This window comes from Carlito syrichta, unplaced genomic scaffold (genome assembly GCF_000164805.1).
Source record: "Carlito syrichta isolate Samal-C Ts95f unplaced genomic scaffold, Tarsius_syrichta-2.0.1 Scaffold65443, whole genome shotgun sequence".
NCBI lineage: Eukaryota > Metazoa > Chordata > Mammalia > Primates > Tarsiidae > Carlito > Carlito syrichta.
Window position 1 is genome coordinate 167,240 of NW_007009539.1, and position 15,144 is coordinate 182,383.

Here is a 15,144-nt window from a genome sequence, read left to right on the forward strand (position 1 = left end):
ATTTATTGTAGAGATGAGGTCTTGTCAAGTTGCCCAGGGGTCTCTAACCCGTGGGCTCAGGCAATCCACTCACCTCAGCCTCCCAAAGGCGCGGGATTACAGGCTGAGCCACAGAGCCCAGCTATATTTTTTCTTATTTTTAAAGCCTTTTTTTGTGGAGATAAAATATAGACAATGCAGAATTCCAGATCATTTAAAAATATATGTATACATATGAACTAATTGTTGAGTCACTTGATCCCTAGTTCCAATAGGCTATATGGGCTATGATTCCTAAGATAGTTACAGACCTAAATTACATACACAGATTATCATACAGGTTTTTGAAAGGGATAGATATTGATGTACCATATCCAAAGATTAATCATTCCTGTGAAATAATGAAAAGGTCCCTGAATTTTGTTTTGGAACTGCTAGAGTTTGAAATTTAAAAAGTGTATTTTTTATGTCTCAAAGATAATTGTTAGGGAAAGTACTTGCACATTTTGTAAAAACATATTGGAGGTAACATTACATCAAGAGTAACTTGCTCTCTAACCCCGGGCCTTTGTCAGTAATCTTCCCACTTCTCTGATAAGGATGTTTGAGTACTCTCTTCAACCAGGAAAAAGCTCTAAGTAACCCTGGGGACTTTTCCATAATTGAGTGAGTCATTAGATTTCTCAGCATGTTTGGGTGATTATACCCTTTAAATTCCTATTCCAAATCCTCTCCCAGACTGGTGAGTGCTGTTACTGCTTTTGCAAATCTGTGTTCTGGTTCCAAGGTTTGCTGTCTGATCTATCTACCTCCAATAGTGCTACTGGATGTTTTAAAGACAACATGTTTTTGCATCCAACAAAGTTCTCCATATCGATGTCATTCATTTGTGTCATTCACAGATTTATCATGCAGTAATAAGATACTTCATTATCAGCAGATATAATGTCAATTATTTATAGAAAGGCATGATTATTTGTGTGATGAAAAAGGAGAATAAAGTAAAAGATTCATCTAGAGTGAAAAGATACTTTTTGCCTTATCTGATGAGTTCAACTAATAGTGTATAGTACATTTCACTGTAGAACTAAACTTTAAAATATGAAGATTTTAGTTTAGATCAAAGAGTTTGTGTTAAGATATGAATGTTACTAGACACAACAATGGTTACCAAAGATTTATGGAATCTCCTCCAACTCTGTTTACATATAGGACTGATGACTGGTGCAGAAGAATGGGATAAGGATCTAATATCTGAATTTACTTATGGTCTGAGTAGTTTGTTGTATTCCACAAAAGGAGTTGTAGAATCTCCTTCTTTAAGGAGATAGAGTTAATTTGAAATTTAGAAACTCTAGTACATCTCTTTATAAATCACCACACAAGATTAACCTGATTTCACTTTAATGGAAAAAAGAAATCAATAAATCTCTTTTAACATGAAGCAAGGACATGACTCAATTCCTAAAAGACTGGGCATTGCTAGAATAGACTTGTATCTTCTAGGGAAAGAGTTAGTTGAATTTTCTTGAAAATAGATGGCTGTGATTTACATGACAACTGAAGGGTTCTTGCAGTCATGTGCCATATTCTTTGTAGCAGGGTAACCTGTCAGGAAGTATTTTTCATTGTTGGACATCTAACTGTATTCTTTTCACATTTTGACTGGCTTCGGTTTTTTTTTGTTTGTTTAAATGCTGTTTTATCTTGCTAAAGATGTAGCTGTCAACTTTGATCCTATCTGATATCTCTCAGCCTCTAGGTCTGCTATAGGGAGATGCCACCACTCTGAGATAAGCCTCTTGGCAATCCCAGCTTATTTGAGAAAGCCAAAAAGCCAAAGAAAGCAAGAGAAGGATCTTTGAATAGTAACTTATCTTCGTGCATTCTATTCTGTAGGAGAAGCAGTCTTTCTTCAGGTCTCATCTAGACAACTGGACATATAATTAAGATATGAATTGCAACAAGAAGACAGAGTAGTAAGAAGTGGTTTTCAGATGTCATCTGGTAGCAGAGCTTTATAAATACATGACTACCTGATTTTAACACATAAACACCCTATGTATGATCTTTGTAAAGTGTATCAGGATGTTTTTGATTGCAATGAACAGAAAATACAATTTGAGATGGTTTAAACCATCGGCAGTGCACTGAATCACTTCAGGAGTTTAAAAACATACTGGATACTGGGATGCTTCCCTAGAGGTTATACTTTAATAAGGAGCACTCTTAGAATTGAGATTAAAAAAACCTCACAGATGATTCTGATGTGCGGCAATGTTTAATTATGGGTTTAAGCAACAACAAAATTCATTGACTCATGTGGTAAAGACTCCAGTGTTATGGCTAGCTTTAGGCAAGGTTTGATTCACGCAAAGTTTTGGAATCAGTAAGTCTGGAGTGTAGTTGAGGATTTGTATATGTCTCAAGTTTCCATGTGACGCTGCTACTGCCAGTCTGAGAAAGATACTTCGATAACCACTAGAGCTGCCTTCTGCGGAACTTTAAGACACCAGCACTTATATCCAGATAACAAAGTAATAAGCATAGTCATACTATTTTTATATTCAGAAAAAGGTAAATATTATTGAATTTATTCTTCCAAAGAGGATATTAAAGAAAAAAACTATAGCTTAGGTGTGACTTATTCACACAGATATGCCTCAAACATGTATTTGGTTCATTTTCTGACCTTATTTTCTATTTAGGTAGTTGCTCTAACCTTAGACCTCAGTGATGGGCTCCTCTATTGGTTGGTTCAAGATAGTCAATGTATTCACCTGTACACAGCTGTTCTTCGGGGACAGAGGTAAGTAGGAGCTCTCAGGGGCAATTGGTTGAGAAGAAGAGAACAACTTCTCAGTTATAAGTGATAATGCATAAAAAGTATTTATTTCTTCAATAAATATTTACTAATTACTTCCTGTATTGCAGACATTGTACTTATGGGGAAAGATAGATTTGTAAACAACTAATTGCAGCAGGTTGTGGCAAGTGCTGTGATGGGGCAGTGGAGACACTAAGGATAGTGCTGCTCAAGAGCCCAAGAAGTGTGTGAATACATTTTTCTGCTTCTTAACAAAGTAGAGCGTACATTATGGAGTGAAGGCAGAAATCCTCCCGTGATGTCACAAATGAAAGCTAGGAGTTGGGAAGGACCACATGAGTTATTTTCTTGATCCGTGTCCACAAACTAATCCTCCTGTCCTGCTCTTACTGCTATCTCTACATCTTCTCTGTTGGCACTGTTAGATATTTTTTAAGAATAAAATTTATATTCTTATTCTTAAAAATTAGGTTTAAGATACATAATGTGAAATGCTCAGAGTTTAAGTATTCCATCATATCAATTTTGGCACATGGGTTTTGAATTGTAGAGCATATCCATCATCACAGAAAAGTTCACTTTGCCCCTTCCCAATCAATCCTCCCCCACTCCAGAAATAAGTACTATTTGTATCTTCTTTTACTTGGCATACTACCTTTTGAGATTTATCCATGTTCTTACGTGTCTTAGTTTTTTCTTTCTATTGCTGAGGAGTATTCCTTTGCATGAATATACCATAGTTTGTGTAAAAATTTCATGATAGACATTTAGATGGCTTCCTAATTTTGTTTATCGTGAGTAACACTGTATGACTATTTGCATACAAAGCTTTTTGTAGGTGTATACTTGGATAAATACCTAGGAGTGGAATAACTGAGTGAGAGGGTAGATATATGTTTATATTCTTAAGTGCCTGTCAAACAGTTTTTCAGTGTCTATGCCATTTTGCATACCTACTAAAAATGTGTAAGAGTTTTGTTTGCTCCATATCCTCCTAACGGTTGACTTTAGCAATCTTTTTTATTTTCACCATTCATTGATGTATAGCAGTATGATGACTTCCCTGATGACTAGAAATGTTGACTACTTTTTCATTTGTTATTAGCCATTTAAATATCTTCTTTCATGATGTGTCTGTTCAAGTATTTTTTTCATTTTTCACTGGTTGTCTTTTCATTATTAAGTTTCAGGAGGCATTTATGTGATTTATATATAAGTACTTTGCCAAATGCATGTGCTGTGAGTATTTTCTCTCAGTGTTTGGCTTACCTATTTATTTTCTTGATGTTGTGTTTTGAAGAGCAAAAAATTTTGACTAAGACCAATTTATGATTTGTTTTATTTTATTGTCTATGCTTTTTGTAAGAAAGCTATGCTTATCCCAAGACTGTGAAGATCTTATAGTATGTTTTTTCGGAAAGCTTTATTGTTTTTATTTTTATAATTAAATCTATAAATCCATTTAGATTTATTTTGTGGTATGGTGTGAGGTAGGAGTTAAGGTTTTACTTTGTTTCCCTTTCTGTATAGATATAGAAGGGGAAGTTGTTCTAGCACCATTTGCTGAACATTTCTTTAATTGCTTTGGCACTTTTATTGAAAAGAACTTAGCTGGGTATGTGTGAGTCTATTTCTAAACTCTGTTCTTTTGATATATTTGTTTTTTTGCCCATGCTACATTATCTTGATTGATGTAAATTTAGAGAGAAACTTAAAGATTGGCAAGATTAGGTCCTCCAACTTTGCTTTTCTATTTCAATATTTTTATTTTGGCTATTGATCCTTTGCCTTTCCAAAGCAATTTTAAAATAATCTCACTAATAACTAGAATAATGCCTGCTGGAATTGTAAATATCTTTTCTGTTTAGGAAAAATGGATATCTTAAAATACTGAGTCTTCCAATCAATGAAGATGTTATATATTTCCATTTATTTAGGCTTTATTTAGTTTCTCTCAGTAGTATTTTATAGTTTTCATTGTAGAAGTCTTATACATTGTCCATTAAATTAATTCCTAAGTATTTAATTTTTGATGATTTATAAATAGTATTTAAGAAAATTCTGTTTTCTAAACTTTTTTTTACTAGTATAGAAAAATGCAACTGACTTTTTAAAATATTGACTTTGTGTCTTACACTTTGTTAAATTCTCTTGAATATTCTAGTAGGTTTCTTGTAGATTACTTTAGTAAGAATAGGAGTGGTTTCAGCAAATGAGTTTGGAAGCATTACCTCTTCGTCAACTGGTATTGGTGCTTCCTTAATTTTTTTTTTTTTTTAGTTAGGGTCTCATTCTGTCACCCAGGCTGGAGTGCAGTGGCACACTCATGGCCACCCCAGCATTGACCTGCTGGGCTGCGGCGATCCTTCTGTCTCAGCCTTCCAAGTAGCCGGAACTACAGGCACGTCATACCACACCTGGCTAATTTTTTAATTTATTGTAGAGATGAGGTCTTGCCAAGTTGCTCGGGCTGGTCTCGAACCCATGGGCTCAGGCAATTTACTTGCCTCGGTCTTCCAAAGTGTTGGGATTACAAGCTGAGCCACCAAGCCCGGTCCTTCCTTAAATTTTGATAGCATCAATCAGTGAATCAATCTGGGCTTGGAGTTTTCCCTGTGGGAAATTGTTTAATTACAAATTCAGTATCTTTTAAGGATATAGTCGCTTTTGATAATTCATGCTTTTAAGAAATTTATCATTTTATATTGGTTGTCAAATTTAATTTAATAATACCCTCTCATTATCATTTTAATGTCTGTAGGATCTACAGTGATATCTTCTTATACTTCTGTTATTGGTACATTTTTTTCTTGGTAACTCCTGATAAAAATTTATCAAATTTATTAATCTTTTCAAAGAATCTGCATTTTGTGTTGCTGATGTTCTCTGTCTATTATCTATTCTGTTAATTTTCAATCTTATTTTTATTATTTCCCCTTTAAAATTTATTTTAGGTATAATTTTCTCCTCTTCTAGTTTTTTAAGGAAAGAGGGGAAGTCATTGATTTCACATAATTCCACTCACGAACACGTTGCAGTATTGGCATTTAAAACTATACATTTATTTTAAGGACACTATTAGTTGTATTCCACAAATTTTGGTATGTTGTGTCTTTTGGTCATTCAACACAAAATATCTTTTAATGTCCCTTATTATTTTTCTTTGATCCATGGGTTTTTAAAATTCACATTGTTTAATTTTGAAGTCTTTTGGGATTTTTAAGGCATCTGATTTATATTTAACACCATTGTGACCAAATAACATGCTGTTTAATTCCAATCCTTTGACATTTATTTAGATTTATTTTGTGCTCCAGCACATGCTATATATCATGGTGAATGTTCCACGTACACTAGAGAAGAATATTATTCTGCTTTTATTTGGTGTAATGATCTATAAATACTAAGTAGGTAAAGTTGTTTCACAGTGTTGTTAAAATATTTCATTTTATTTATATTGTCTACCACTGAGAAAGAGATGTTAAAGTTTCTAACTATGATTGTAGATTCGTCTGTAGTTCTCTTTGGTTAATGTATTTGTGTGCTTTATATTTAGTATAATATTGGTTAACTATAGACTTGATTATATTATCTTTTTATCATTATAAAATCTTCCTTTTTATCTATGGTAATACTCCTCATATTAAAGATTACTTTGTCTGATATTACTATAGCCACGCCAGCTTTCTTTCATTTTTGTTTTTTTATTATAAAGACGTGGGGTGCAATTCAGGGTTAGGTATACAAACATTGATTATGCAGGTACTGTTGTTGATGAAGTATGCCCATCCCTCCCCTAGCAGTTTCCCTCAACTGCCAATCCCACTCTTCTCCCCTGACAGTTTCCCACTACTGCCAATTGCTTTCTTATAGTATTATAATTGTTCAAGGTCCACTACGAGTGAGGACATATGGTACTCTGTTTTTTGTTTCTGTGATAGATCAATGAGTATGATCGACTCTAAATCCATCCAAGTTGCTGCAAAGTCCATATGCTTGTCCTTTGTTATGGCTGCATAATATTCCATTGTGTGTATGCACCACATTTTTAAAAATCCAGTCCAGCTTCACTGGGCAACATGGTTGGTTCCATGTTTTTGCTATTGTGAATAGCATGTGTGTGCAAGTATCTTTTTTGTAGAATGATTTGAGTTCCTCCAGGTATATTCTCAGGAGAGGAATTTCTGGGTAGTATGGTAGATCAATTTCTAGTTCTTTTAAAAATTGCCACACTGTTTTCCATAGAGGTTGAACTAGTTTGCACTGCTACCAACAGTGTAGAAGCATTCCCTTTTCTTCACACTCTCGCTAGCATCTGTTGTTTTTTGATTAATTAATGATGTCCATCCTTACTGAAGTTAGATGGCATCTCAATATGGTTTTGATTTGTGTTTCTCTGATGATTAATGAGGCTGAACATTTTTTCATGTATGTGTTGGCTGTTTGTATGTCTTCTTTTGAGAAGTGTCTACTCATGTCTTTTACCTACTTTTTAGTAGGGCTGTTTTTTCTTTCTTTCCACTCATTTGAGTTTGTTGTAGATCTTGGATTTTACAGATATACAGTTAGCATGTATTTTTTCCCATTCTGTGGGTTGTCTCTGTACTCTCCCACTCTCTTGATGGTTTATTTTGCCATGCAAAAATTCTCAGTTTGATGAGATTCCTCTTGTCTATCTTATCTTTTATGGCATATACTTTTGAGGTTATTATCAATAATTACTCAGTGATCTATCACAGAAACAAAGAGCTGAATACCACATGTTCTCACTCCTAAATGGGTCCTGAATACATTCATCAAAATACGACAAGAGAGGGATCGGCAGGAGTGGGACACTGCCAGGGGAGGGGGTGGGGTGGGGCACATAGCATCACTAAGGTACCTGATCCTAAACCAGAGGAAGTGAGAACCAGTGGAAGACCCAAGCTTCACCTGCACATAGACTACTTTTGTACCTAATCCTGACTTGTACTCTACATCTTTATAATAAAATAAAGTTTAAAGAAGAGAACTGGGAGAAATTAAACACCTAGCATACTGACTGTCAAACCATATGATCAATAATAATATTTTTCCCCCTCTATGCTTCTCCTTCGTTGTCTTTGCAGAATTTTTAATTTGCTCATTTGGATTTAAGAGTTTTTTTAATAAAGATAATATATACAAAAAATTAAGTGTCTTTCTTGTAACTAGCATATAGGGTTTCTCTTTTTTATGTAATCTGACAATTTCTGTATTTTAATTGGAGTGTTTGGTTCATTTACATTTAATATAATTATTGATGTTTGGATTTAAGTTTCTCTTGATATGTGACTTCCACTTGTCTCTTCAGCTCTTTTTTCCTCTGTTTCTACTTCTCTGTCATTTTTAAGGGTGAATAAAATACTTTTAGAATTTATTTTATCTCCTCTAATGACATTTTAATTATGTCTATGTCTAGAAGTTGAAATATGCATTTTTTACATTATGCATCTTCAATTTATCAAGTCAGTATTTAATTTCAATTAATATTCTTACTTAAATTAATTTAAATTTAATTTAATATTCTTACTTCATGAATGTTTAAAACCTTTGTGACTATGTATTTGTACCACTCTTTGTTGTCTTGTTGTTGTATATTCTACTCCTGTTCATAAAGATTTTTTTCCTACTCATAAAGAAATTCATATTCTTTTGCTGTTTTTAGTTTAAATAACCAATAGTTTAAAAATATTTAACTAATAGTTTTTAATGGAGTAATTATACTCCTAAAATTACAATGTAGGACATTAAATTTTTAGAACCTAGAAATTAAGAGAGATAATTTAGAGTTCATTTTATTTTATAGATGAGAACACTGAGGTCCAGAGATGTTTGTAAATTTGCCTAATATCACTTGGTTAAATAGAAGGATGGTCAGGAAGAAATGAAAGTAAAACAAAATGTCACTTTCTAAGGGAGAGATTTCTAATATTGGGTTCTTGGACTCCCAGGAGGGTCATGGAGGGCTTTAGGAGTATATGAGTGCTCTGAAATTGAGGATCCATATCTTTCATAAAAACTTCAAGAGTCTCATCTTAGAAAGCCCAAAAACTATGGCTCTATGAAGACAATGCTGAGAATAATTTTTGATTAAAAATAACTTTTCTGTTAAAAAAAAAACCTCTTGAACATGGAGACTCTGAAAAAGCAGCATATATATGTATAAATAAACACATAATTCATATAAATATATAAACACAACAAATGCGATTAATTAGTTACTTCACGTCAACTATGGCACACAGCTTTGACTAGTTTTCTCTGATTTTTTACCTGTAAGTCAGAGAAAACTGGTCATACCTTTCCCTAGAAACATAAGCTATTGACAGTCTGATTGCCAGAATAATCTGTTTAAAGTGAGACATAAACAATGTTCAGAACAACAGTGTCCTGAAGCAGCATGGTCCATTCTCTGCATTCTCTATGTCTGTACCTCCCAGGGAACTGGTTAGCTGGCATTCTTTGAGAGTGCAACTCCTCAAGCATTCACTGACTCAATATTATAGAATTGAACAAGTAGAGGAAGAAAGTTTATTCTTAAAAATATATATTTTCTCATCTCAATGTTAGCCATGTTTCCTTGTATGCATGGACAATAGAGTGTAGCAGCTGTTGGTGAGATTATGCAAACGGTAGGCACTTTTGCACTCCAAGTAAATCTTGCCTTTTAATCCCATCAGAAAAAAAATAAGCTGTACATAAAGAGAGAGATTCCAAAGCCATCTTACAAGCAGAAATTTTTTATATATGTGAGTCACATATATAATTGTAAATTTCCTACTTGTGTCATTTAACAAAAGTTAAAAAGAAAGGCAAATGATTTTAATAGTATATTTAGCAATATATAAAAGTTATCACTTCAACATGTAATCTGAATAAAAATTATCTTACATTTTTTTCATATTAATTATTGGATGTCCATCATTTATTTTACATTCACAGCCTATCTTAATTTGTACACTAAATTTTCATAGGAAATATTGATCTGTGTTTAGATTTCATAAAATTTACTGGTGAAATAGGTGATTTACATACCCAAGTTGTTCCAAAATACTTAAAAACTTTCTAATAAATCATGAAGGATCCATAATATACGACTCAAATGTTAGTTTTTAAATTTAACATAAATTGAGGTGAGTGGATTGCCTGAGCCTGCGGGTTTGAGACCCGCCTGGGCAGCGAGACCTCATCTCTACAATAAATCAAAAAATCAGCCGGGCGTGGTAGCGCATGCCTGTAATTCCGGCTACTCGGAAGGCTGAGGTGGAAGGATCGCTGGAGCCCAGCAAGTCAAGGTTGCGGTGGCTGGGAGCGGCCACTGCACTCCAGTCTGGGTGACGGTGAGACTCCAACTCAAAAAAAAAAAGAAACATAAATTAATTACAATTACATAACACTACTAATTTTGTTCATCAATTGTACTAGGTACATTTTAAGGACTCAGTAGTCACATATGGCTAGTGCTGCCATATTGAACAGTACAATTTTAGCATGTAAAGATAAGATTAGCTGTTTGCTGGCACTCATATTCTGAACTTGAGAACAGTAATTGAACTGCACTTCAAACTGCTCTACTCTTTCCTATGTACACTATTCCCCTTAGTTTGTAGAAGAATAAGTCTGTAACCAGTATAACAACGTATCTGACTTGAAGGTTGAAATGGGTGTACCTGCCATTAAAGTTCAAGTATATTTAGTTATGTCAAGACTGAGTATAATGCTTCAAAGGAGTCTATACCCCTGGGGTTCCCTCAGTCTGAAATGTTCCCAACCCAGTTCATGTTCAGTCTGAGTGTCTTAGCTCAAACACTGCTCCCCAAGGGAGGCTTTCTCTGACTGTCCAGACCTGGTTAAATCTTGTTTTTAAGGAACCCACCATATACTTTTCCTTTTACAGTGTCATTCAACATGTAATTTGCTCATTACCTGCCTCTTCATCTATGGGAGCAGGGATTACATTTGTCTTATTTATCATTATATTTCTAGTGACTAACACAGAGCTAGAAACATTACATTTGTTGCATGAATGAACAAACGAATGAATCAGTTTTTAGTAAAGTAACCTCAGCTGATCTCTGTACACACTTCTCATGTTCCATGGAAGAATTTATAAAACAAACACATTTTTATAACTTTTTGGTTGAATTTTCCCTGCCAAGCCTTACCTGTTGTTGAGAACTTAAGAATTGGGAATACTGACTTCCTGAAAGTGAGGAGATTGTGTTGAAGTTGTGCAGAGGTTAATAATTTTTAGATCAACTCCGACATACAGGAAACTTTTATAGGAGAGAGGAGTGTTCAGCTGAAAACAAGGAGTAATCCATACCAGTAGCAAATAAGGGATATCACCTCCAAGGGAAGGTTTCTATCGTGGGGACAGGTTTAGAAGTGCTGAAACATACAAGCAACTCTGTGAACAAGGCTGTTTGAACACATTCATGTTCACAGGCTACAGCAGCTCTGTGGGTATTCCAGAGGACCAGCCTTCTCAGGCTAAGTACATCCTGCTTGGCGAGCTTCTTTTCATCTTTAATGTGTTTTTTATATCTCAAAAGGTCACTGCTTGAAAGTTCTAATGAGAATTAGAAACAACACAGTGTAAAATTTTGACAGGACCAAAGGGAAACCAGATGCTGTCCTCACAATTGAGTAGATATGGATAAATAGTATTTTACTAGAAAAAGGACTATGAGAATAACATTGGTGAATGTTCTTCTTTTTTGTAAGACTCACAGTTCTTAGCTATGGTCCTCTAAGGTAGTTTCCATTTTCTCATGGAGGTATTGTAAAATTCTTAAAACACAACTGTTATTTTTATTTTTGCCACACGTTATACTTTTCTGAAGAGAGAAATGTGAACACTTAAAAATGATTTACAGAAGCCATTAAAAAATCAAACCAACACTCCAGAAAGTGGAGATTCACTGACATTGTTTTTATTGAGTACTGGACAACTAGAAAAATTTTTGAAACAACCAAGCAGACTTTAAAAGTAAAAATCATGGTAAATTTTTTGATTGAGAAATAAAACTGGAAAAGCAATTTAAACAATAAATAATCTGTTTATTGAATTCTCTAGTCTGAAAAGGAACATTTTGGTCAAGCTCTTGTTATTGAAAAACATTGCTGAGATGCAGTTGTGAGTAGTATAAAGTGAAGGACCAAGCAGGCTAGAGTAATGAATGACAAGTAAGTGAAATGATCAACCATGAGGAGGAGGGAGGCATGGCTTAACGAGGAGAAAACTTCAACAGACTATGGCTTCAGTACTGATGCTCCCTGTTCATCTCGTTATGACTGCCTTGTCATGATGGAATGGAGGGGTCATAGAATTCATTTTTTAAATCCATCTTTTTATTTCTTGAGAAAGCCCTAATGAAATAAGATCAGCTTCACTCAGATGCAGAATTGTTATATCCACATTTTATAGATGGATGAGTTTAAATTATTTGCCTAAGGCCAAACATTTAATAATTGGCTGAGCTGGGCCTCCATGTAGTTCTGTTTCTGAAGAATCTCCTACACCACAAATTCATTAATTTACAGTGGGGCATAGTTTTATTCAGGAATGAGATTAATGATGTGGACATATAGACCATGACCTCTTGGCATCATGTGAAATGGGTTAGGTATGAGCTGGTTGCTTGAAGAGTGAGGAAGCTGAGTGAAGATTATTGGATAGACTGGAAAGATACCCAACCAGGCTAGTGTCAGAGCAGTGATGAACTCTGCTCATAATAGAGTTATTCTGTGTCGCTATGGACTGCAATCCTCATGGCCTCCATATTCAGGAACTATCGTCTCTGTCTATTCTGGACAAATGCCCACATATTCTTGCTTTTTAAGTGTGCCTCCTTTTTTCAAATTCCTTTATATAATAGGCTTTCTTTATTTTCTAAATTATACCTGAATCTTAACTCTTGCCATCTCCAGAATGATTTACTGTACTGTCCTTGGTTGATCTCATAGCCCTTCTGCTGTACATCCATAGGCTTACTTTAAACCTTGTATACAAATGGCAAATGTATACTTTACACATTGGTTTTCACTGGTTTTGTTTCTGAATGAAAACCTTATTTCCAAGTTCTGAAAACACCTTACCTCATGGTTTTCTTATGCTAATATGAGTGTTGTAGGAGCTCATGGAATAATCCAAAGATGTGATCTCTGTACTAATTAAGTAATCAGATTGTACCTTTGATGTAGAGTAGTAACAAAATCAAAAGTATTTTTTTAAAAGCTGCAACCTATGTATATACTCTTACTATTGCAAAATCACACTAATAAGAAAAGCGCCTAGAAATTTTATTTTGGATCCACTACTTTCCGAAAAATGTTTAAAAAATCAACTTAACATGAAACTAAAATTAATGACAAGTGTGGTTATAAAGTGTTTTCTTATTTTCGTCTACATAAAAACATATACATACTCACACATTTTCTCTTGAGTACTTTCATGGACCAACACTCCCATCACTCCAGATACACACACTAATTGGTGTTATGTTTTAGCAGTTTTGGGGATACCACCATCACAGAATTTGCAGCCTGGAGTACTTCTGAAATTTCCCAGAATGCACTGATGTACTATAGTGGTCGACTATTCTGGATCAATGGCTTTAGAATTATCACAACTCAGGAAATAGGTCAGAGGACCAGTGTCTCTGTTTTGGAACCAGCCAAATTTAACCAGTTCACAATTATTCAGACATCCCTCAAGCCTCTTCCAGGTACAATGTTTCATTCCTGTCTGACCCTGTCTCCCAAACTTCAGTTAAATAATATTTTGATTCAATTTTTTTTCTTAAGAATTAAGTTTCAAGTGAAACAAGGAGTTAGTATAATAGTTTGATTTTCTTGCTGTCTGCTTAGTTTTACTGAACTTATAGACTGAAAAAGTCAGAGAAGGAGTTTCAGGATATATTAAAGGAGAATAACATTTTTTTAGTTCTAATTATTAGGAATTTCTATTGATTTTCCATGATTTCTACATTGGTCACTCATCCCAAATCCTTTCTCCTTCTATTTCTTTCTTTCTTTCATTCCATAGGAAACTTTTCCTTCACCCCTACAGTTATTCCAAATTCTGTTCAGGAGTCTTCATTTAGGATCAAAGGAAATGCTTCAAGTTTCCAAATCCTGTGGAATGCTCCCCCTGCAGTAGACTGGGGTGTAGTTTTCTACAGTGTGGAATTTAGTGCTCATTCCAAGGTATGATGTTGGTTGTAGTAACTTTCATTTCTTAAACAGAGTGTGCCATCTGTATTGCCCCTGCCCACACTGATTTGTAATGTCTTCACTAAGCCAAGCCCATCTTCTTTGTCATTCCCATAGCATTTGCTTGTTAAGGTTATTCCCAAGAACACTCATTAACAGCCAGTCTATGACTGTGTGGTGTTAACTACTGTGCTGGACACACTTTAACTAGTTTCTGTGGTGAAACATGAAACTTGCCAAAAGTAGCATTTCAAAAATTGCACATTTTGATTGTACATGAGAATTTTATTTAATTAGGAATGAGAGATTTTATAATTCTCCTCCTAAGAAAATAATGTTTTGTGTTTATATTTTAGTTCTTGACTAGTGAACAACAGTCTTTACCCATATTTACTGTGGAAGGGCTGGAGGCCTATACCTTGTTTAATTTTTCTGTCACTCCTTATACCTACTGGGGAAAAGGCCCCAAAACATCTCTATCACTTCGAGCACCTGAAACAGGTACAGGGATCAAAATCTCTCTTTAAAAAAAGGGGGGCAGGGGGCCAGAATCTCACTTTCCATGATCTGGCATGGATGGTTAATAATATTTTAAAGTAATTTTCAGTTTTGTAGGTATGTTTAGATTCAATACCCTTTCAATGACTATTTGGAAATTAGAATAGCACCACTAACATAAATCTGAATAATTTTATTCCAAGCAAATATTTCAAAGATGTCTTAACAACGGTTTCATTTGATTGTAGTGCTGTGTAAGATGCAGACATGTTTTAGATAATTTGTAAAATCTTTCATAAGGAAAGTGGGCACTTAAAAGCGGAGACAGTTTTTTTGGAAGGCAGCCTGTTCTCATAGATGGTAACTCAGAATCGTCTGTGAGTGAATAACTGATGTCTAAAATGACTGTTTTGGGAGAAATATGTTTTTAAAAGGATACTAGTCATATTATTACACGTGTATATCAGTTTAAGGTATACAAAGAACATTTGTTTGTATTTTTACTAAATATTTATTACATACCTATCATGTGTTAGAAACATTATTTCATTTGATCTTCACACAACTCTGAGGAACCTGATCATGCAAAGGAGGAAATGAAA

The 15,144-nt window shown here is 34.4% G+C and overlaps 1 protein-coding gene across 1 annotated transcript in view; it reads left to right on the top strand.

The window, feature by feature from the left end:
- The window catches only part of ROS1 (ROS proto-oncogene 1, receptor tyrosine kinase), a gene marked incomplete at its 3' end in the record, with an annotated part of 84,201 nt that overhangs the window by 40,695 nt on the left and 28,362 nt on the right, over positions 1-15,144 (top strand). The window contains 4 exon segments of the mRNA XM_008051461.1: positions 2,688-2,788; positions 13,343-13,557; positions 13,878-14,038; positions 14,401-14,545. Of these exon segments, the coding sequence (XP_008049652.1) occupies positions 2,688-2,788; positions 13,343-13,557; positions 13,878-14,038; positions 14,401-14,545 (622 nt within the window).